At 38.3% G+C, this 24,196-nt stretch overlaps 1 protein-coding gene across 1 annotated transcript in view; it reads right to left on the bottom strand.

Moving 5' to 3' along the window:
• Positions 1–1,638: 1,638 nt before the first annotated feature.
• Positions 1,639–24,196, bottom strand: part of ST3GAL1 (ST3 beta-galactoside alpha-2,3-sialyltransferase 1) — a 98,685-nt gene continuing 76,127 nt past the window's right edge. The window contains exons 3-7 of the mRNA XM_075211685.1: positions 19,030–19,223; positions 13,681–13,860; positions 8,378–8,423; positions 6,943–7,062; positions 1,639–6,134 (exon numbers count right to left, since the gene is read on the bottom strand). Of these exons, the coding sequence (XP_075067786.1) occupies positions 5,961–6,134; positions 6,943–7,062; positions 8,378–8,423; positions 13,681–13,860; positions 19,030–19,223 (714 nt within the window). The 3' untranslated portion in view covers positions 1,639–5,960. The remainder of the gene's footprint in view (positions 6,135–6,942; positions 7,063–8,377; positions 8,424–13,680; positions 13,861–19,029; positions 19,224–24,196) is intronic.

The following is a 24,196-nucleotide window of genomic DNA, read 5'->3' as shown; positions in this document are numbered from 1 at the left end:
GTGTGTCTGTGTACGGCAATCTTGAGATACGCTTGGATTTGAATATGGTCTGAACTACGCACAAGTTCTGTGCTCTTTTTAAACACGTAACTTATGTGCAAGTTGCGTTCGGACATGAATCAGACCCAGTGTGCGAGGTACAGATATCTGCTGCTTTGCAGCATGCAGAAAAGTGACGCGCAACAGAAGCTGCAGGAGAAAAGCTACAGAGATAAGCACAGCAGCTTCACTTGTGCACATTTATTAAAAAAAACAAAACAGTAGAAATCCAGATTTTGTGCAAAAGTAGAAAATCGAAGATAGCAACCATACCCACTTAATAACTGTGTTTAAATATATGTATGCTTTAAATACAATTTCCCTGGTAGGGTCCCCTAATGCTGAATGCTGCAGATGTTCCCAGGAATGCAGATATTCCAAGTATCTACCCAAAAATAAATCTTCTCTCTCATTTAGCAAATTCTGTTTATTGGCACCTAAGCTAAAGAAATCTTATTCAAACGTAATTACATAGTGACATGCTTTGCAAACTGTCATATTAATATATTTCCGTTTTTATCGGACAAATAATACACTGTTTCATCCAATCACATGGTTTTGTAGTGGTCATGTGACTTCTAAAATTGGTTTATTATCTTATTATAGATTAGAGCACTTTGCAGACTTCTCTCTAGTCCTCTCTGTAGTTAGCAGAAGAACTAGAGACCCCTGCAGGCCATACATCAGTACTGCACTGTGAATATTTTACATTTTTTTTAATCTTTTCATTTACTCAGGGAAACTTTATTTTTTTAATTTTGTTTTTGCTTGTGTCTTGCGGGAATTAGATTTCATGAGCAAGTATCCATTTTGTATGCCTGTTTTTGTATTCTTGCTTCCAGTGGTTGCCATAGCAGCAAATATTTATCCCTAAAACAATTGTCATACATATATTTGTCACATACAAATATATATTGTCCTCCTCCCCCCTGGGGGTCTCCCTGTCTTCCGCGCCCTCCTTCTTGGGCCCCGTCGTTTGCGGATCCTCCCTCCCCCTTCCCCGCCCTCTCTAGCTGTGCATTGAGCTTACTGAGTTGCTGTGCTTACTGTTTACTGTACTGTGCTGTCTCCCATTGTATTGTAATTTGTTTGTCTCTGTACGGCGCTGCGGACGCCTTGTGGCGCCTTATAAATAAAAATTTATAATAATAATAATAAATTGAGTTTCTAAATAAAGTGGTTTGAAAATAAAAATTAAAATATGAGAGGTAGATGCTAGGAAATCCAAAACTGGGGCTTTAAGTTTCTGCAATGGATTGAATAGAAAAGTGCATAGATAAAGCAGTGTAAATTAGACAACACCGAGGGGAAAATTTACTAAGGCTTCTAAAAAGGAAAAGTGGAGGTATTGACCATAGCAACCAATCAGATTCTAGCTATCATTTATCTAGTACATTCTAGGAAATGATAGCTAGAATCTGATTGGATGGTAGAGATTTTAGTAAATCTACCCCCGAGAGTTATTAATAGTAACCCAAGAATATTGTAAGAACCAGTAATAAACCACACAAATTCTGAATCAAATAATCAAATAATCAAAATAGATTTTGTACTTTCCCCTGCTGAGGTACGTAGATTAATGTCTGTACTCCAACAAAATGGCTGACCATTACTTATTTATTTTTGTCGAATTTCAGTATAAATGACACAGTAAATGTAAAATGTAACCACCCACATCCAATTTAAGGTTGGGATTAAATAAAAACAAAACCCCGCAAGGAGCGAGTTTAATCTGTCTTAAATAAAAGTTTACCATTTCCCCCTTTAAATTATGACATCACCACAAGTTGTATGGCATCAAAAAACGTATAAAAACATTTAGTTCTTTTCACATTTACATAAGGTAAAAAAACAGACATTTCTGGACAATTGAATACATGTGTACACTGCATAGTCATTTCGCCTGCATCAATATTTTTGTAGGCTTGCAATTAAAATATGTTGAAATGAAATCAGTTCAAAATCTTAAACACAAACAAGGAATACATTGTCATATGCAGCAAATCAATGTTACATTTCTACGCAAGAGATAATACTGTGGCATTCACCTTAAGAATTTATAAAAAATATATATATAAAAGTAATACTTTTATTTACTGTGTACTCTAGTCAAAAGTTTGCATATTTTTGCAAATACCTAGAGGAAATGTGTTAATATCGTCACAAGAATTACAAAATTGGTAAGTAAACATCCTGTCGGTTGCTTTCTGCATGCCAAACATAAACTTTAGTTACTGCTTACATGTAATTTCTGGTAGAAACCATTTATAAAACACATACTTTTTTATTGAAATGCATTTGGCTGTTCAATTACAGTGGTTAATATAAATATGAGTGAACCAGGAATTTGAGGTGGAGAAGGCATAGCTAAACAGGCTAGAGGATCAGTGTAATATTTAATAAAAATAATGTGTACCCATCCCTTACAAAGAGCGGAGGCAGGTGATTTGTGGGCTGAACCAAAATTGACATGAATGATGTCACTTCATCCTAGTGAATTGATTGGCTACTGTACATTCTAATGAATACTAATATAGCCCACAAAATGGCCTCCGCTGTGTGTGTCATAAATTAAATCTGTTTACATTCCTACTTAACAGCTCAGAATGAACCCAAAATATGTCAATTAAATCACTCAAATGGTTGTTTCAATCTAACAGAAAGGGGTAGATTTATCAAAACTTCTACAATGGAGAAGTGGGGATGTTGCCCATAGCAACCAATCAGATTCTAGCTATCATTTATCTAGTACATTCTAGAAAATGACAGCTAGAATCTGACTGGTTGCTATGGGCAACACTTCCACTTTTCCTTTTTAGAAGGTTTGTAAAGTATATGACATGCGTGTGTTACACACTCTTGCCTACAGTTTGAACCTCAGCACCTGGACAAGTGCAGGGGGCGTTAAAAAGCCATTTGCATCATCACCGCCCCCTGCTGGAAAACAACGCGATTCGCAACAGATCTTTTCTATTAGTGTGTGGTTCTTGGGCAGGAAATCCATATTTCCTAATTTCTCGAGGAAATAATAAAGTCTCCCACATGACAGAGAACAGTTAAGAGTTACAGGCACACAGGCTAACCATACAATTCAGCCCTTTATTGTTGTACATAAATAACTGTTGATTATTGAAACTTCGAGACTAAAGAACACATTGGTGAACCTGGCCCTAAAATTTGAAATTTACATATTTTGTGAAGACAGGACAGGAGACAAAAAGACTGTGCTAGCAGAATTGCTTAAAAAATAAAAATAAAAATCAACATAACATGAGATGGTCATTAATATACACAAAGAAATCCTGTTGGCTGTCGCTTTCTGTATAAACGTGCATAATTTATGCAACTGAGAGTGTGGCTAGATGGATAGATTAGTGGATTGGTTGTGCATTTAGGGGTGTGGCCAGTTATGTCCTATTATTTATTACAGCATATGGGAGGGTATGCCATGGTATCTATATCCATAGCTGTCATAATTTGGATATAATATTTAATATGCTGATTACATGTATAACTAAACTTTTTATTTTCTAGATACGTTTTGATATGTGGTTTTTTTTATGTCACTGTTGCAAAAGCTACCTTCAGACATCACTCCTCTTTACTAGGCTGTTAACAATAACAAAAACAATGAATACAATTGATTTTTTATTTTCAATGAATATAATCTAAAAGTTACTCTATTAATAGGCAATAAAGGATAATTGAAGCCAGAACCCCTCACAAAACGTTTGCGTGGAATTAGGTGTGAGAACATAAAATCCTTAATTTTTCTCACCAGCATTCTGTGGATTCACTCTTTGATTAGTGGCCCCTCCCTTGTGAGCTCACTATTTATTGTAAATGGGAATTTCATGGGAAGGGTCCTTGACAACCCCAAACCAGACAAGATCAAGGGGTAAGGATCTCGTTAGGAGAATCAGAGGAACGTCCATATTAAAATTTAACACATCTAATTCCAAGCAAAACATTTTTTTTTTTACTTTTAGGTGGAATTATCCATATTATGATGTCAACTTTGAAGATTTTATATGAATTTGTTAGCAATTCTGCTTTATAACTTTGGTAAACTGTAGTTTCCTCTGGCAATAATAAGTCATCTATACTCAGTATACACAGGCTTTTTTCAACTATCATGAACACAACATTATTTTTAGCTGACAATGAACCATCATCTTTTTTTATAAAAATCCTGTGAACATTGAGCTCCTCATGAAATTTCCGTCTAAAACGCAGACGTAAATTGCACCCAATAAAAAAAACACATTCTACACAGGTATGTAGAGCTGGACGTATCTCAGCGATCACTATCAGTTCGTGACTTACACTAGTGCAAGTTTGCCGTCTTCTGAAAGGCACATATGCATCTGAGTCTTACACTACATAAGTCGCATTGACTCCGCCCTGTTCCGCCTCTTCAATCGTAAGGAGCCGCAAGTGGTCGTAAGGCAGAATTCACCTCAATCTACATATGACCATAACTAATGCTTTGTGGACAAAATCTGTATTAAACTCAGCATACTACACTTTTCGTCCAACTCTACATGAACCCCCGATTGTTCATTTTCCATAGGGATTCATCATCCCTATTTTTGTGTTACTTACTTAACTCTCTTGCCGTGAGAATTGAGGAAAGAAGCTTGAGTACTCGAGTTATTAACCTGCAACCGAAAATATTTTGTAGCAGGTTTTTTTTTTGTTTTAGAAAAAGTTCTATTATTCAGAAGACAAACATCAATAAGTTAAAATAACAGAAAGATGTATCAAACACAAGACCATATACAAGATGAACTATGATATATGCTCATACTTAGAACATGTTTATCTCAAGTTGTTTTTTTGCAATAAGGTCCTAAAAATAAATTATCTGTACTTGTAGTGTAACTTTTAAGCAAAACTCCTAAATACCTCTGTGGTATTCATGAGAATTAATTACCAGTCCCAGCAATAAATAACAAGAAAATGAAGCTGAGGTAATCAAACGAGTAAAAGAAAGTTTTAAAGCCAAGAATACCGTATTTTTGTAGAGTCTGCTGACTACATTTGGCGTAGATCCTCACACTTCCTTAAAATTGCAATTATTTACCCTCTAAAATGGAATCATCTCTGTAAGAGCTCATATCCTTGCTAAAAAGAAGTTTGGTGACTCCATGAACTCAAGGAGATGACCAGATGTTAATAGTATAAAAGAATGTCTGGTACAAAAGAATCATAGAAATATTTTCATCAGCAGAGAACAGAGGTCCTCACAAAACATTAACGCAAACCATTAAATTCAGTCCAGGCTTTAACCCATTCAAGGAGTAGAAAATCTGATCTTAGGTGCGAAAGAAAGTACAAGGATGTTCTACTGGTCCGAAAAGGATCCGTAAGTGACCTATATACTCAAGTACTGGATTTATGAAAGTGTTAATATCATTACTTCTCTCTGGTTTTGGATGTCAGCTAGAGGGAAAAACAAATTCAAAGAACCAACAGGACATCCCAGTAAAACCAAACACATCAGATCTTAACCAATGTATAATCTTTAGGTGCTCTTCAGAACTTTCAATGAATGCCAAAATCCAGATGGTTATTGTTTGAGTTATGATTGAGTAGTGTTGGCCATCAGTTATTGCCAGTCCATAAAAGGTTCCCTCTTGTACCCTAATCTCCCAAATACCTAGTAGAACCTCAGTTACTGGGCGAGACCGTCTCAATGGACACTACGTCCCCACAGTAGCTCCAAAAGTGATTACTTTTCCATTAGAATTTGAAAATGATGATTACAAAAGCTTATTTTAATGCTATAAGAATAGCATTAAGTCAAAGAAATAATTTCAATAGTCTTTGTACAAAATATCCATGTCGGCTCCCCCCCTTGTAGGATGAGATTCATATAAATAGCAAACATATCAATCCAAGTTTGTCATGGGGTGGGGTCATCTGCCTTTGTAAACTTCAATTTTCTTGATAGAAGTAAGGTTTCCTATAATTTCTGCCTCAAAGTCACCATCGTGGACCCCGGTTTGTCGGAAAGCTCCGGAAGATGGATTGTTCTCCCAGTAGTGATGCCAATTTCCCTTACTGTCTGCTCCAAAACCATACAAATCCACCTGAATGGACGAAACCAAAAAAATATAGAAATTAATTATGATGCCCAAGAATGAAGTAAAATACAATGTCAATGGGTGACTTTCAGTGTATTAATTAGTAACAGACTCGTTCTTAAATATCCATATATGCTGCTTAATCTTTGACTTACTTTCTGTTTGGAGATACGGGAAATACGCACTGTTGGTATTCCCTGATGACAAGCTTGAGAAACAATAAGTCAGGACAAAAGCTCTACGATCTACAAAATTAATTTGCAGGTCCTGTGTTATTATTATTATTATCTCCAGGAAGCTGTTTTTTTCTCATGGGCTCCAGCTAAGGCAATCACCAGCTTAGTAAAATGTATCTGGCAGGTGGTAGCGGAGCCAAGTTTACTCTTCTTTGGGAAATCTTTTAACATAGCATGATTTTTTTTGTTAGAATTCTAACTACTACATCCCTAACAATATGGCTATTAGCAGAAATATGATACCTATATATAAGACTCATGAGATAACTTTATGTAACATAGATGTCGCCACTCAGTTTTCCCCAAAAAATAAATCTTAATTACCGTCAGATGCTGGAATTTAGCATGGGATCCAGAAGGTAGACAGTGGAAAAGGGGAATTGTAATGACTGACAGATATCAGATAGGGACATGAGAGGGTTTGATTGATAATAGCTTTAATTTTATGGACATATTTTATGAAAAATACTAAATGTCATGGTTAAGGGCAGTTATGATGAGATGGTTGTATGACTATAATACGACAGGGAGGGAGGTCTTTACATTGTGAGTAAGAAAGCACTAGCGAGAATTTTTACCTTATCACAGATGTGAAGAGCAAATATGACACTTAGCAGCCCGGTAGATGGGTAGCGGCCATGACGGTGTAGCCAATTATCGTATATATACTTCATAAACTCCGGGTGGTAGACAAGGATCTGTTGAAAGAATGAATCAGCTGTCAGAACATTGGGATACTGTAAATGTATAAAAATAATTCCAATGTCAGAAAAAAGTGACCTGTTACCAAGTGCGGTATTCAAAAACAAATACGCCCCCTTCCCATAACATAGAGAGTAAAAGCGCCAACTCGCGGTTATTAAAAAAAACTCCTAGTGATGATAACCCTATGCTGGACCCAAATACATATAGTAAAACAGATAGGTACGGATATACCACTGGCTCTAGTACTATGCAGCTGATATGAATGTTTTAATATTGCTAATAGTGATTTAATCCAATCATTGTACTGTAGAGTCAGGGGGGGTTCTGTTCAGTCTATTGTAAAGCTACAATGCAGGAAATGACTTTACACCAAGATTAGCTGTATAGTCTTGGCCATTATTAAACATCTGATATTAGTTCTTGCATGACCAGTTCGAGTTTCATTAATAATGTACAATGGACAAAGGTTTGTAACATCTCAGACAGAAATGTAGCAATGTATTACACCGGCTGATCGCAGGCAGGAAGTAACATTTAAATAAATAACGGTACACTGTAGGGGTGACTCGAGTTGCCGATCACCACAAGTCCCACCTGAACATTAACTACCTTGATGTTGGGCAGCATGGTGGCTAAGTGGTTAGCACTTCTTCCTCACAGCACTGGGGTCATGAGTTCAATTCCCGACCATGGCCTTATCTATGTGGAGTTTGTATGTTCTCCCTGTGTTTGCGTGTGTTTCCTCCGGGTGCTCCGGTTTCCTCCCACACTCCAAAAACATACTGGTAGGTTAATTGGCTGCTATCAAAATTGACCCTAGTCTCTCTCTTTGTCTATCTGTGTGTGTGTGTGTATGTGTGTGTGTGTCTGTGTGTGTATGTTAGGGAATTTAGACTGTAAGCTCCAATGGGGCAGGGACTGATGTGAATGAGTTCTCTGTACAGCGCTACGGAATCAGTGGCGCTATATAAATAAATGGTGATGATGATGTTAATTTCTGCCTCTGATTGGCCAACGTAATACAGTGCTGAAGTCTACAGGTGAGAAGTCCCTACTTATGCTGATATGTGAATGGCTGTTACAGTTTTACGGCACATTCATTATTAAATTAGCCCTTACAATGGACATAACCCATAGATGCCTACTCCACAAATTTTGCCTATGACTTAAAACTACATATAAGAGCAATAATTTGATTGGTTGATATGGGTGTCCGCACATTTTCCTATTGACAGTAGGTCATTATAAAAAGATTTTACATTATCATGTAATCCAAAAGAATATATGAATTAAACAAGACCAATTTACCTCGTCTTTGGAGACTTTGATTTTGCGTGGCACTGGAGCATATGTACTGTACAAAAGCAAACACAAAAAACAACATATAGAATATCAATAACAGGATACATTTAAAAAAATATATATGTGTGTGTGTGTGTTTGCATCATTTTTTTCGAAAATCAAATACAGTGTAATCTTTCATATCTTTTTTGCATAATGTTTATTTGAAGAGGACCTGTCAAGTTTGGTATAATCAAATAAATAAAATCGTATAAAAAAATCCAATGGTGTGCTTTTATATTTCTGAAATAATATTTTATTTATGAGGCTCCATCTCTTTCCTCCAAACAAGCTTACCGTCCGATATCTACGCTGAAAAGGGGTGTTGGCTCTGCCCCCAGCTAGTAGTATCACAATGACTGGCACTGCTGAGTGTTCTTATAGCCTACACAAGAATATTGCCAATGTATCAACTGTGGAAGACTGAAAAAACTGGGCTGGTGGGACCGTGGGAATAGGTGAATATGAAGTGTCCGACCAGTTTTATGAAACAGCGGGAGCCCCAATGGGAAGTAAATGTCATCCCCAAACATTCACTTACTTACATGTTTTTTAACGTTGTGTCATTACAGGATTGGAAAAAAAACCAAACACTTAAAAGAACCTAACATTAAAAAAAAAAAAAACCTGACGCTTGGTGAAACAGATTGCAGCTCTAAATGCCAGCTCTAGCACTGGGCTTTTTATGTCCAGCTCAGTTAATTTGGTTGATTCCATTCATTTCAAAATAAGACTTCACAAAAGCAAACCGGGAACAATGAGTTGCAGGGTTATCTAGGTCCACTAGGGGGAGCAAAAAGCATGTTAAAGTATCTACTCTCATGTCTGATCATAACAATCTTCCCTCCTATCTGCGTGTGATGAAAACTCCTTTCAGCTTGTTCCAACTAGTGTTCGGTCAACAGATGATTAAATTCAAATATATATTACAAAAACATTGGCAGGCATAGATGTAATCATGGAGATGGACTATTGCTCCATTGGTTCTAGGAGATTTTTTGGGTTAAATCTAGGCAATACAAAAAAATAACACTTATCACCGAAATCCGTGTTCTTATGAACAATTGACCCAAATGAGACAAGTGAGGAAGGAATTTAAACTGTTCCCTACAGCAATACGCAGCACTCTATGCAGGAGAACATACTTCTGGGGAATCTCACTTCTCAGAAGTCTCTTCTCGATAGGCTTATCTTATTAGCACCTTTCTACATTAAGGGACTTCTAGAATTAATCATTTATATTTCTTTTAAAGATATGAAAATACTGCAGAAGCAAATTGCGAATGATGTCTACGTTTTTTTTTCCGGTCAACTCGTGCATTAAGTTTTCCACAGCACGTTCAGGCAGATTTAACTTAGTTTAAATCTAAGTTAAATCTAAGCTTAGTTTAACTTACAATCTATTTCTGGACTAGATCTAGCGAGACAAAGGCGCTGACCCAAGGAGATTGGAACCGGGGTCTATTGCAACTATCACAATTAAAGCTAAGTTACTGGTTCCATGTGAAGTTTAGTTGAAGGCATGAATGGGACATTCACAGTTTGTTTCATACACAATGGCTTCTTGTTATACACCCCAACAGGGATATAAACTCGTGGGGGCATTTAAGTGAAAGTCTTCAGCTGAAAAGATGGAGCATTGTTCTTACCACTAAACCCTTATTAGCCACCGAAAGAGAAATAAGTATATAGGAAACCAGCTGTGACCTGTAATTCAATCATGCAGGAACTCTGTGCTATGTCCCAAAGCGACCACTTCAAGCCAATAACCTAAGTCGGGCAGGAGTTATTGCCACACTGTCATTTTTATAGGAAAAGAACCTGCATATACACTGTCATTAATCCTAATTCACTTCCTTAATCAAGATAAAGACATGGAATTGTCTACAAGACTCATTTGCACAGTAGCCTTTAAAGTATGGTCTCGATAGTGCAGAGGAAAAACCACAGGACAAAGCTATGATAATAGTTGAATATCGCAATTCCCAACTATTCTTCTTCTGGAGGTACAGTCTCTCTTTTAAGTCCAAATTTGCTTGTCCCTTTTTTCCCCCCAAATCACCTGATGTTTAGACCTTATGAACCAATTGTAAAGCGCTACGGAATTTGCCGGCACTATATAAATAAATGTTGATGATGTTGATTGAAAAACTCTTCGGGGCAGACTCGGGGCCTTATTTAGAGTTGGACGCAATTTTTTCGTCTAAATCGCAAGCGGAAATTACGTAAATTAAATTACGTAAAAAAAATACAAAGAAAAGACACGTTTTACATAGTGCGTCGAGTTGGACGAATCAAAGGAACATCATCGATCATTTGTTACACCAGGGAAAGAGCACCCGCGACAGATAGGTTTCCAGACAGGCATAGCTACATCAGTCATATTTACTTGAACTCGCCCTTACTGTACTTGGCTTCACTTGCATGCAACGCAATCATAGAAATAAGTCACTCATAAACGTCATATTTATGCTATTAATATATGGATAAATAAAAAACTATTTACAATTTTTTTTAAAAAAAACTATTGACGATTGAACAAAAAATTCAAATAATAAAGTATTTTTTCATTGTTTACGTAATCACCATCTCAGAATGCGAACCCACCATCCTTCTCAAAACCACTAGCAACCAGGGGAAACCATAAAAGTACAAAGCTTAATGATTACTGAAGCATAGCTGGAACTTGAAAACTAAAGAAACTATGTAGGAAGGTATGAATGCAAGGGAGAAAAAGGGTGTTAAAAATGGAGTTAGCCTTTAAACATCATCTATATCTTTAAAGACTTTCCTTAAGTCCACTTTAGAGTATTTATAGGTGGGTTAATTATTTATCAGAACGACAACTCCAATGTTTAGTTCACCTGTCGTCCTACATAACCTGTAACTTTACAGGAGGAAATATTTCACTGTAAGAAGTTTGCTGCATTTTGCTTAATTTTGCTGCCATAAACTAGGTCACAGTTAAAAAAAAAAACCAAAATATGTCTTAATTAAGAGACAAACTGCTCGAGCCAGAAAAATTCCCAAATTCAGCGTTATCATCCAAAAGAATTTTTGTCACTTTGAAAATGTTAACTCCCCAAGCAGCCGGTGCATGGCAGCAGAGGTGATTACGCGGGTACACAGAGGCACAGAACACATAAATATCTGATGTTTCCACCTCAGGCACAAGGACATCTCGCCACTTGCAAATGAGAAAAGGACGACGCACATATATACTGAACAACTGATAAAAGTTATTATTTCTTTATAGAGGAGTCTCTACGTCAGTGATGGGCACCAAGTCTTGGGACCCTCAACTCTTCACCTGTGGCCCCACCTGTCAGATATGATTATTATAGTGATATGATTGATTACAATGCCGGCTGATAAGTTATTACAGAGAGGTGTCTCGTTCTTTCATTAAATGTATTTTTTTAACTTATTACTGAGATTAAGGGTAATGTTTGAGTCTTTTGAAGGTTAGAGGGCCACATTATATGGCCCCCAAAACTGCCGGTCATTGCTCTACATTTATTTATTTGTAGTTGTAAAGTTTTATATAAGCCTGAGGTGGACATAATGTAGAATTTAGGACCAGTCAGTCACATGTAAGCTCCAGCAAGATCTAGTAAGGAGCCAGGTAAGGTGGGCAGACGTTGGCATCAATAAAACTGACCTGGTGGTACATTGGCTACCTGGCCCGGTGGTACATTGGCTACCTGACTCCAGCCTTGCATAAGGAAAATTTCAATAAGCTTTATTTAAAATTAACCAATCAACAATAATACATAAAATAATGTTAAAGATATTAATTAAAGAAAAAATTACCTCCATATTTTAAGGTATTAAAGGAGTTCTCCACTTTTACTTTCCATTTTTGCTATCCCGCCTTCCTTTTCTAGTCTGCCCTATATCTGTATGCCACTTCCCAGACCGACAATGTAACTGCTGACCAGCATTGACCACTGTTCGTTGCCTCCTAAGTCCAGGCTTTAATTCGTTCTACTTATAGGGGTAGATATACTAAACATTCTAAAAAGGAAAATTGGAGGTGATGCCAAATGCAACCAATCAGATTCTAGCTATCATTTTCTAGAATGTAGTAGATAAATGACAGCTAGAATCTGATTGGTTGCTATGGGCAACACATTCACTTTTCCTGTGTAGAAGGCTTAGTAAATCTACCCCATAGTATTTGATGGAATCCCCACCCTCTGGCTTCCACAAGCTCCCGACACATATATCTGATTGTAATGACCTATACTATCTGTGACACACCTACCTAGTAATTGTGTTAACGGGACACATCTGAAATAAATAACCTGAAACCATGAGCAAAAAAAATATAAGATTCTGAGGAAAACCTCAGACTTTCTTTAATTTTTTTTGTTTATAGACAAATGTGTCTCAGACATCCCCATTTATTATGTGAATGGTAGTAAAGGCCGGGGTTAGGGGGGCAGGGAGGTATCTGTCCTCCAGGCCGGTCTCTAGAGAGCTACCATTGGCTGGGTCACTGGGCTACCTCATATTTTTTTTTCATTAAAATGTTCCTAATACGAATCTTCCGGAACCTTCCATGATGTGTGTTTCATTGCTGCCTCCGCCAATAAGTTGTCTCCATATTATATGGATGTGTTGTGTAATTGTTTTGAAATGTCTTTGACACTGTTGACTCTGGATGTTGATCCACAGTCTCATCTGTAATGATACAAATGTCTGGAGTTCTCCAATAAAAATATAAAAGTATATTTTAAAAAGAAAAAACAAACGATCCTAATAGGCTGCTGAGCCGAGTTTTGCCGCCAGGGCTAAAATTTGCCAGCCAGCCCCTGAGTAAACAACCCTATACCCGCTAACATTTACACTTGTGGATGCAACCGTGCATCACGGTTTTCATTATGCTGTCTGCTTAAAAAAGTGCTTCCACCACAATTAAACGCATTGGGCCAATAGTGTGTCCTCCACTAATTACCTCAACTGCAGACGCTTGTTAACCCCCATATGTCAGTGGAGATCACCTTTGACCTGCAGTATAAGGACCCTAACTACGGAAATAAAATAACGTTGAAAGAATATTTCCCTCCTAACTTTGTGACAAACCTTTAAAATTGTGGCACAATGTATGAAAACAACGGCACGGACGGTGTATCGGTGCCGACCGAGATTACAAATACACCGCTAGTGAGATGAATGTCTTGCCGAATTATAAATACCTAGTCCTCTGGGAACCCCTAAGCCTGCCATGTCCTGGTGTAGTCATTAGGCAGCGTCTTATAACTTACTGGTTGATGGTACCGGTGGTGAGAGCGCTGACCACCCACTGTAAGTCCATCACCTTGAATGGTATGAGAACCATGCTGACATTTTCCCTCAGGTCTCGGAAGCTCTCCGGGTATATAAAGTGGTGCGTGGTCCTATTCCCAACGTCCTTCTCAAATTTTGCCGTGGGAGCGTGATTCATCCTGAGAGATGGGGAAATTATAGAGAGAGAACTTAGTTACTGCAGCAATATCTAGAACAATGACATGTATAGTTATAGGACAGGTTTGTTGTTACCTAAAGCTAATCAACCAGAAAAATATATATCATACAAGCCAACCTTTAAGATCCGGGGGAGAAGTCACGTGACATGGGGTAATGGGGTAGGAGGAGGGCGTCACCAAAGCCCCGCCCCCACTATAAAAAGCCAAAATTCACGGCATCGAATGGTGGGGACGGACCTTAATGGCGCGATTGAGCCCCGACCCGCCATTCACTGCCGTGAATTTCGGCAAATGCAGGAGCTTTGCCTACTCTTCCGGGAGTCCGTGAGGACTCCCCGAACTTACCTTAGTGACAGGGTAGAAGTTAGGGCACGCCACTGTTAAACCAGCGTACGCTTTTTGTTTTAATGACAGCATACCTCCTTCTTATGGGCCGAAATGCAAAATGTAGACTTAACCTCATGTATCAAACTCTCATTGTCCCATAGATTGTAAGCTTGCAAGCAGGGCCTTCTCTCCTCTTTGTCTGTTTTACCCAGTTTGTTTATTAGTTTACTACGTTTGTCCCCAATTGTAAAGCGCTACGGAATATGTTGGCTCTATGTAAATAAATGATGATAATGATGATGATGATTGGAACCAAAAGGTTCCATCCCTGTACCCAGTTACATGCCTTTACTAACATTAAACACTCTAGCTAAAGCATGATTTTTCGGGTAACTATCCTAAATAGATCATTATTATTATTATTATTATTATTATTATTATTAAAAAGATAATTATTATTATTTTGTGCACAGAGGACAGCAGAAAAGTTAATAACTAAGAAGTTGCAGATGTTGATATTATTGATTACGCTTTAAAATATAACTGATATCAACCTCACATTATTTACTTTACTCCAACAAGCTGAGAACATTTTATTTGGCCAGAACAGCCTCTAGTTTTATGTGGAAAGTGTGAGTCTGACAAATAGGTTCAGACATAATTCTTATTACTCACTGCACTGTTTTTCTTCCTGACTAATTACTCCTACCCTTAAGTAGAAAAACAGTCGCCTTCGAAAAAAGTGTCACCTCATGCTGGCCATTAACTCTGTGGTATCGCAGTCATGATTGGGGAAACTGCCCTGATACTGACCGCGATGAATGATAATAATCCTATCAAATCAATAGGATCATTATTCTGGATGTCCGTGACTAGGGTCCCAATGACGCAGAGTGGAAGGATCGAGCAGTGTGTGGGCGCCTTTAATGATACAGATTCGTTGTTACTGGTAAATAGGTCTAGTTGTTTATTAATTTCTAATCAGTAAATGTACCTCTAAATGATGGTACCACTAATTATTATTTTATTATTATCGTAGATTTGTAAAGAACCACTCTGCTCCGCAGCGCTGTACAGTATGATAAACAGTACATACATAAAACAAGGACATACAAGGTAGACAAAGTATATGCAGACATGAAAACAAAAGGTATGGAGGACCCTGCTTATTATGGAGCTTACATTCTAAGGGGAAGAGGGCACAACTGAGACAAGAGGAGCGAGTGTGGCTCAATGTGGAGATTGGGATAGTTGTGAGGGTGCATTAGTGTGAGTATTATCATTGAGGATAAGGTAAGCTGTTATAAAGAGATGGTTTTTAGAGAGCATCTAAAGGTTTGAAGGCTGTGTGAAAAAACTGATTGGGCTTGGTAGGAAAATCCATACGTGGGAAACAGCACGGGAGAAGTCTTGTAGGTGGAAGTGAGAGGTGGTTACCAGAGATGTGACAAGGCACAAATCAGATCTAAGAGGGCGGGAGGGAGAGTATTTTGATATTAAATTTAAAATGTATGAAGGGGTAGTGATGTTGAGGGCTTTGGTGAGTTATTTGAATTGGATTCTGAAAGACACAGGGAGCCAGTGTAGGGATTTGCACAGCGGTGCAGCAGATGTGAAGCGGTGAGAGAGGAAGATCAGTCTTGCAGCAGCATTTAGGATGGATTGAAGTGTGGATATATGGGTGTCAGGAATGCCAGATAGCAGGAGGCTGCAATAGTCAAGACGGGAGATGATGATGGATAAGAGTTTTGGTAGAATGTTCGGTAAGAAAAAAGCATATGCTGGCAATGTTTTTAAGGTGGAGTTGACAGAACTGGGAGAGAGTCTGGATGTGAGGAATAAAGCAGAGGGCGGAGTCAAGTGTGACACCAAGGCAGCAGACTTGGGAGGAAATTGTGGTGTTAATAACAGTGAGGGAGATTTGAGGGGAGGTGATGACTCTGGCAGGAGGGAAGATGATAAGTTGTATTTTGGACATGTTGTGCTTTAGGTAGCGTTGTGACATCTATATGGAGATAGCAGAAAGTCAGTAGGCTTTATAAGATAGTACAGAAAGGGAGAGGTTTGGGGATTAGTTTCCCAAGAGAAGAGGTAGACAGTGAAAAAAGTACCAAAAAAAGGGCCAAGAACAGAGACTTGTGGGACCCTAACAGACAGTGGGAGCGTAGGGGAGGATGTGCCAGAGGTAGAAACACTAAAGAAGCGGTTCGATAGGTAGGGAGTGAACCAGGAAAGAAATGTGTCACGAAAGCCACTGGAGTGAAAGGTGTGCAGGAAAAGAGAGTGATCAACAGTGTCAAAAGCAGCAGAAAGGTCCAGGAGAATGAGTATGGAGAAATGACCCTTTGCAGTAAGTAGATCATTGGTCACGTTTATAATAGCAGTTTCAGTGGAATGTTGGGGGCAGAAGCCCAATGGCAGAGAGTCCAGAATGGAAGTGAGACAGTCGATTGTACATTAATCGCTTGAGTAGTTTGGTGGCAAAGGGGAGGACAGAAATTGGGCAGCAGTTGGAAAAACTTAAAGCAGCAGTGCCATAATAAAAAATCAGGTGTGTTTTTCACCATGCTTCACTGTGACAGGCTATAAAGACAATGTTGGTATTTGCCATTTCCCTTGCTTTTGTTCTTCAGGCTGCTATTAAATAATTAATTGTGGACTACCATGACAACCACAGTCACATGACAAATAACACAGTGAGCAGAGAAGCTTTGTAACACCCCTCTGAGCTCTGTCTGCACTGTGACATCCTCCTTCTCACCTCTCTGCCATCACATAACTTGCTGAGAGCTGTGAGCCTGTGTAGCAGATTGACTGTGTGTGTCTGTGCCTTGCAGCCATGTCTGTTTGCCAATCATAGAGGTTTTTAAAAGGAGATAATGATTCGTAGGAGAACAGCTAAGAAAATAAATTTGTCAGATGCATGCTAAAAAGGTACTTAACTTGCTCTTTAAAGAAGACATGTGAGATTGCTGATTTATCCATATCCATGGATAATGCTGGTACACCCTGCCATAATAATCCTAAATAAATGATGTAATTCATTCTGCACAGCAATAAATACAATTATGGAAAGTGCATTTGATCAAAATACCACAAAAAGCTGCTGCAAAATGCACCTTCATTGTTGTATATTATAACACAAGAGCATCAAACTAGACGAAGCCGGGGGACCGGGGGACATAACTAGATTTGGGGGAAGAAGAGACATAATTGCATCTGACATTGTTTGACATTTCATTTCCCACATATGAGAATAGGATCCAGACGAGTGCTGAATAAGGATTCATTTCCTAGCGAGAGAATAGAGATTTGTAACGTGCTTTGTGGCTTTGCAACACAGACAAGCAATATCTCATTAACAAGCCCCGGAATACGCTACCTGATGCCTCTAGCAGTTAATTGCTACAATGATATAAGTCCCGGCATTCAGTGTGGTCTATCCGACCTGTCACTCTTCAGAGTCTAATCTTTGTCAAAGTTAATTGCAGGCAACACAATGTGCCCCTTGGTGTTTATAATTCTAGGGTTGGAGGCAAAAACTTATAGGAAAGAAAAATCACCTATTTATAAGTACAGCATATTATTCTTCAGGAAATTGTGCTAAAAAGCTTAAAGCTATTTTTCTTATGAAAAGTAATAAACATGGATATGTGAACTTTGTTTCATAAACATACACATTTCACATATCCATCTATGTCATATCTCTCTATCTTATATTTAACTAATATCTATCTCACATCTATCTAATAGCGCTATCTCATATCAATCTATCTCATATCAATCTATCGATCTCATATCAATCTATCTATCTCATATCAATCGCTATCTCATATCAATCGCTATCTCATATCAATCTATCTAAAATCTATCTCATATCAATCTATCTAATATCTATCTTATGTCAACTTATCTAATATCTAACTATCCATCTATCTCATATCAATCAATATTTCTAATATCTATCTCATATCAATCTATCTAATATCAATCTTATATCAATCAATCTATCTAAAATCTATCTCATATCTGTCTTATGTCAATTTATCTAATATCTAACTATCCATCTATCTAATATCTATCTCATATCAATCAATATTTCTAATATCTATCTCATATCAATTTATCTAATATCAATCTCATATCATTATCATTTATTTATATAGCGCCAACATATTCCGTAGCGCTTTACAATTGGGATCAATCTAATATTTATCTTATATCTATCTAATGCCTAAGTATATTTCTATCATCTATCTATCTAATATCTATCTATGAGAGTTCTAAGGGTGTGATTGGCTACACTTTGGCCAATCCCTGTGAGCCTTCTAATATACTGATTGGTTAAGCCTTAGTCCTAGCCCTGCCCTCTGCAAAAGGTTCTAACTTTAAAGTGCTGCACACATATAAAGAATTATAGTATACTGCGCCCAAAGTCCTGTATCCATGAATAGTTCCTTTTTAAAACCAGAGCAAAATCCCAAATGATTGTTTTAGACTTAAAATTGCTATTTAACTCCTTAGCGGAGTAAATCTTCTCAATATTTTCCTATAAGCGACATAATTTCACCAACTAGGATAAAAAATAAAACTGTCCCTTCCCTAGCCCTGGGGACTGCTGTTATTTTTGCGTTGCGTTATCGTTTTACAGAACAAGACTTATTGTGTTTTTATGGTATGTAAACGAATCAGGATGCAGACGGGGAGTTTGATAGCGATAGTAAAACAGTGGGCGTGGTTTCCATCACAGAGCATTTGCCACACAAACAAACATATTCGGTTATTAAAATGCTCAACACAAAAATAATTCCTTATTCTCACCTCAAAACAAAATCATGGCCATCGATATCACGTCCGTACTGAGAATCCTTCAGGTTGCCGGAATTTCCCACCACGGCACAAGTCCGGCACCGGTAAGGATTCTGAACCAGCAAATTGTTATCGCCTGGAATGACTTTAAACATTTCTTCAATGGCTTTGTTGACATCCATGGCTTTTCTTTCACTTTGCAAATGCTGTTTAAAGTAAAATAAAAAAAAGGACTTATGAACATTTCATCTGAAGACGAATCTCACACATATATTTAGCTGTGACTTCTATAGTTTTATATTATAAAAGTTCTATTCATTGAATGGGGATTGAAGTTGAGTAACACTAAACAGAATCCAAAGATACGTCAGACAGTGAGGTTTGCCTTTACCAGACAGAACAAGAGAAGTGGTACTGTGTAACTGTCAAGGGCTAGCTGGGCGGGTTAGATACGCTTTAACGGTGCTGAAAATTCCGACACCGAGGAGTCCTCCACTTAAAATCCGAATCTGTGAAAGAACTATGTAAATCTAAGCAGACTTACCTCCATATCGACGCTGTAGATCTCCAATCGCAGCAGGATGGTAACTGCAAGTTATTCCGACTACTCAGGTGATCGTCAGTAGACTTTCACATCATTGCGACCTCTAGCACTTTTAATTTAAAGCGGCAATGTCGGGTTAAGTTTTTAAACACTTAACCTGCGGGGTCCTGACATTGCCGCTTTAAATTAAAAGTGATAGAGGTCACAATGACGTGAAAGTCTACTGACGATCACCTGGTGGCAAACGTGAAAACGATTACCACAGAGCTGGGCTCGGTGGTATGGGGCATATGCCCCTCAGACTGGTCCTATAGTGGGTTACCTTAGGCTGGGTCACTGGGCTAGCTGCATTTTTTTTACCCTTTAAAATGTTCCTAGTCTCGGCACCATGGGCTCAAATTTTCCAGCCAGCCCCTGTTAACTATCTGCACAGAGGGAACAGAAGACATATCTACTGAACTAAGTGCTGTATGTATATATACTGACAAGAATTTGCCTAATATGTAAATCTTCCAATGTGATGCATAGCCCTAGGAACTTACTTGCGAGCAACTTACGCATAAACTTGCGACCAGCGTTGCCTTCAAAGCATATTCCAATTTTTATTGTGGTCCCCTCTCGCACAAGTGCCAAAATTCCTATTGCCTAGCTTAAGTGTCTTTCAGTGATGTTAGTTTGTATTGTTTTTATAAAGAAATAAATTCATAATTGTCATTTTTAAGTGTAACGTCTGCCGGCGAGTGGAGATTAAAAGAAAAATATAGAAGCCGGAACTGGCTGGGACTATATATCCCAGAGTCCCTGGCGTCCGGAAAGATATTGCGCGATCGCATCAGAACTGACAAGGTAGTGTGTCAGTTACAGTAGAGAGAGAGGGGGAGTAATGGTTTTATTGGACACCAGGGTAAGGAAGACAGGAGACCTATGTAAGGAGGAGAAAACTAATTGAGGCAGATATTTGAGAAGACAGATATATATTAGGGAGATTGATCTAGTAAGAGATGTATATCTAAAAGGCTCAATTTGTGAAAAAGCATCTGGTGATAGAAATATACATAAAGAGAATTATCTATGAATCTAATTCACCTGTGAGGAGAATCATTTTGAAAAAAACCCTCTGGGAAAAGAAACATTGAGTATAATCAAACCCTGGTTCTTGTGAGTAAATCTGAGAAACTATCATATCTTTATATTACATAAACCTGAAGTGAAAGGGAGATACGAGTATCATCAATATAAATAACTATTTAGAAGACTGTATTATAGATAAATTCAAGATATCATCTGCATCAGTATGAATATTCATTTCAGAGACTGTGATATAGGTCCATTCAATAAATTATCTGTGTCATAAGAAATACTTATTTCAGAGACTAAAATATATATTTAATATATCATCTGCATCGATAGTGATATGGAATTCAAAAACATTTCTAGAGAAATTAAAATGTACATACAACTAAGTGAAAAGTAGCTACCCATGGTATTATGAACACCAACGACAGCCTGGCCTGGATGGGATATTACAAGAATCAATACGGTGAACTGTGACGTTTTAAGTGTGTTATAATATTGATTAGTTAATATTTATTCTAAGTAAAGGGGGTAATTTAATATTACTTTCTTTATAAAGTAATTTAGTGTTACATATATATAGGTGATAGACATAGTAATATTTTATAGTGAGTTAGGATTAAGGTTATAAAGGGAATTTTGTAGTCTATTAGAAATAATATCAAAATTACACAGATATTAGACCATGCAAATGTATTAATATATCTATAGTCAGTCTAATACTCAACCTCATAAAAGTGTGTGTGATTTTAATTATTATTTATTCCTTATTTGTACATCTATTTAAAACAGACAAAAGCAAATTAGGTAGTTGATTAAAAATACACACAGAAGATAGATATATGGAAAGATCAATACCGGAACATACATAGAAACAGACAAATACAGCCCCAGCTAAACACATACATAGATTTATTAAAGATAACTACTAATAAACATTTTCATTTAAGCAACAAAAAGATTACTTTGTGTCATCTTCCCAGCTGTCTATCAGGTCTACACTATATGGACAAAAGTATTTGGCCACACCTGTTAATTATTGATTGAGGTGTTTCAATCAGACCCGTTGCCAGAGGTGTATAAAATCAAGCACCTAGCTATGCAGTCTCCATTTGCAAACATTTGTGATATAAAATTGGTCGTTCTCAGAGGCGAACGCAGGATTTAGAAGGGGGGGGGGGGGGTTTCCGCCCCCCCCCCACCCCGGGGAAAAAAATAATAGAGCGATAGAGTCTGAATTCTACAGCAGCCGCAGCGCTGTCAAGAAGCATCCGCGGCAGTGCTGTATTATACTACAATACAGCACTGCCGCGGACGCCTCTTTGACAGCGCCGCGGCTGCTGTGGAGTACCGTTGGTTCCCGGAGGGGAGGGGTTTCTGTGGAACCAGAAACCCCCGCTGCGTGCGGCACTGGTTCTGAAGAGCTCAGTGACTTCAAGTGTGGTACTGTGATAGGATGCCACCTTTGCAATAACACGGTATGTGAAATTTCATCCCTGTTGGATATTTCACAGTCAACTGTAACAGATATTGTTATAAAGTGTAAGCGTTTAGGAACAACAGCAACTCAGCCACGAAGCGGAAGACCACGTTAAGTCACAGAGCGGGGTCAGCGATTGCTAAGGTGCATGGTGCGTAAAAGTCGCCAACACTCTGCTGATCCATAGCTGAAAAGTTCCGAACTACCACTGGCGTTAATGTAAGCACACACACTGTGCAGCGGGAGCTTAATGGAATGGGTGTCCATGGCTGAGCAGCTGCATGCAAGTCTCACATCACTAAGACCAATGCCAAGTGTCAGATAGAGTGAAATAAAGCACACCGACACTGGACTGTGACGCAGTGGAAACGTGTTCTGTGGAGTGGCGAATTGGGCTTCTCTGGCAGTCAGATGGGCGAGTCTGGATTTGGCGAATGCCGGGAGAACATTACCTGCCTGGCTGCATTATGCCAACTGTGAAGTTTGGTGGAGGAGGTATAATGGTATGAGGATGTTTTTCAGGGTTTGGGCTAGGCCCCTTATCTCCAGTGAAAGGTAATCTTATTGCTTCGGCACACCAAGTCATTTTGCGTAGCCTAAAATTTGAATTTCACTACTTTGCATGTCCACAAAAAAGGCTTGAGCTTCAGTCTGTATGCAGAGCCAGTCACATCTTGCATATAAGACTCAATGATTTATAGATGCAGATCGGGGGAGGTAACGGACGAGCCAGCATATGCCAAGGACAATAAAGTCACGTTCCAGTAAATGCAACCTCTAGACCTGACCGCAGACACTGATTTGCCTGTATCTGTTGTGGGAGTTCTACTCCTTGTGTAAAATACAAACTGATAATGATGACGATCAGCTGAGATGCGTCTGACTCAGCACATATGGTACAATCTCTTTTTTCTTTTTTTCTTTTCGGATGCAACTTATGTATTTTAGACGGAAATTTAACCCAACAGATGAGGTCCTCCGTGTGTGGCTGCTGGCACAGGTTACTTTTAATTGTCGCAGCCAATCACCTCTGACCTACTTCCCCCCAAAAAAATATTTAAAAGATTTGAGAGATGGATGAGAAACTTAATGCAGCTAGTTATTATACAAATCAGGATCAGAATTACGTAGGCAGGAAATTATAATAATTTAAAGATAATGGGTCAAATTCATCAATGCACGTATTCTGAGAGCAACCCGCATTCAATATTATACTGAAGTGTGCCTGGATCACATAGAAATAATTTATTGTAGAAGTTTATATCATTGGAAATGTACTAATTTTTGATATTGTGTTAAACGTATGTATTAGAAATGTATGGATTTCTGAGGTAATAGGCATATTTGTTGGAGAAATTGTGTTATCTGACACTGTCTGAGGGCAGGTAATCTCATGTTAATTAGACCTTTTCATCTCAGTGACCAACATCCTTTAACCTTAAGGCACAGGAGGGGGTAATTACAGTAGACTTGCTATTAGGCTTCCTATCTCTGTAAGACTCAGGATGCAAGCGATTCAGGAAATCACATATTGATGTGAATTTGGTAAATAAAATTGCATTAAATGCAAGATAAGAGAACATTAATTCCTGATCGTAAACCTTCAATGTAAAATTCAGACGTTACGGTGCCAGTTAACACAGGGGTTGGGTTACCTCCTGCCAGGCTAGGACTCCAAAACTGTATAAAAAGAGTACTGTTTGACCATGTACTTTATCATTCCATCTGTAACTTCTGAATGAAAGTGTACTTTCTGTGTAGAAGTCCTTGTCAGGACTCTTGAGCTATAAAACATCACTGCTTGAAGATTCTGCCTGATACTATTACCTGGTGTATCCTGCGACCAACAGATAAGAGCTTACACTCTAATCCGTTCCCCTGCTGTCCTGTGTTTAACCCAGCCTCTCTGTGTCAATGCTCTGCCTGCTACCCAGCAGTCCTGATCCATAGTAAGTGGTTGGGTGGTACCAGCCAGCCCACAGAAAAGAGGCGCTGCAGCAGCTATACCAGCTAACCCAGAAGTAAGCGGATAGTAGCTGATAATAATATTAGCACTAAAACACCCAAAAAAAAAAAAGTGT

This window comes from Mixophyes fleayi, chromosome 5 (genome assembly GCF_038048845.1).
Source record: "Mixophyes fleayi isolate aMixFle1 chromosome 5, aMixFle1.hap1, whole genome shotgun sequence".
NCBI classification, from domain to species: domain Eukaryota; kingdom Metazoa; phylum Chordata; class Amphibia; order Anura; family Limnodynastidae; genus Mixophyes; species Mixophyes fleayi.
This window is presented reverse-complemented; position numbering and strand designations above follow the sequence as displayed.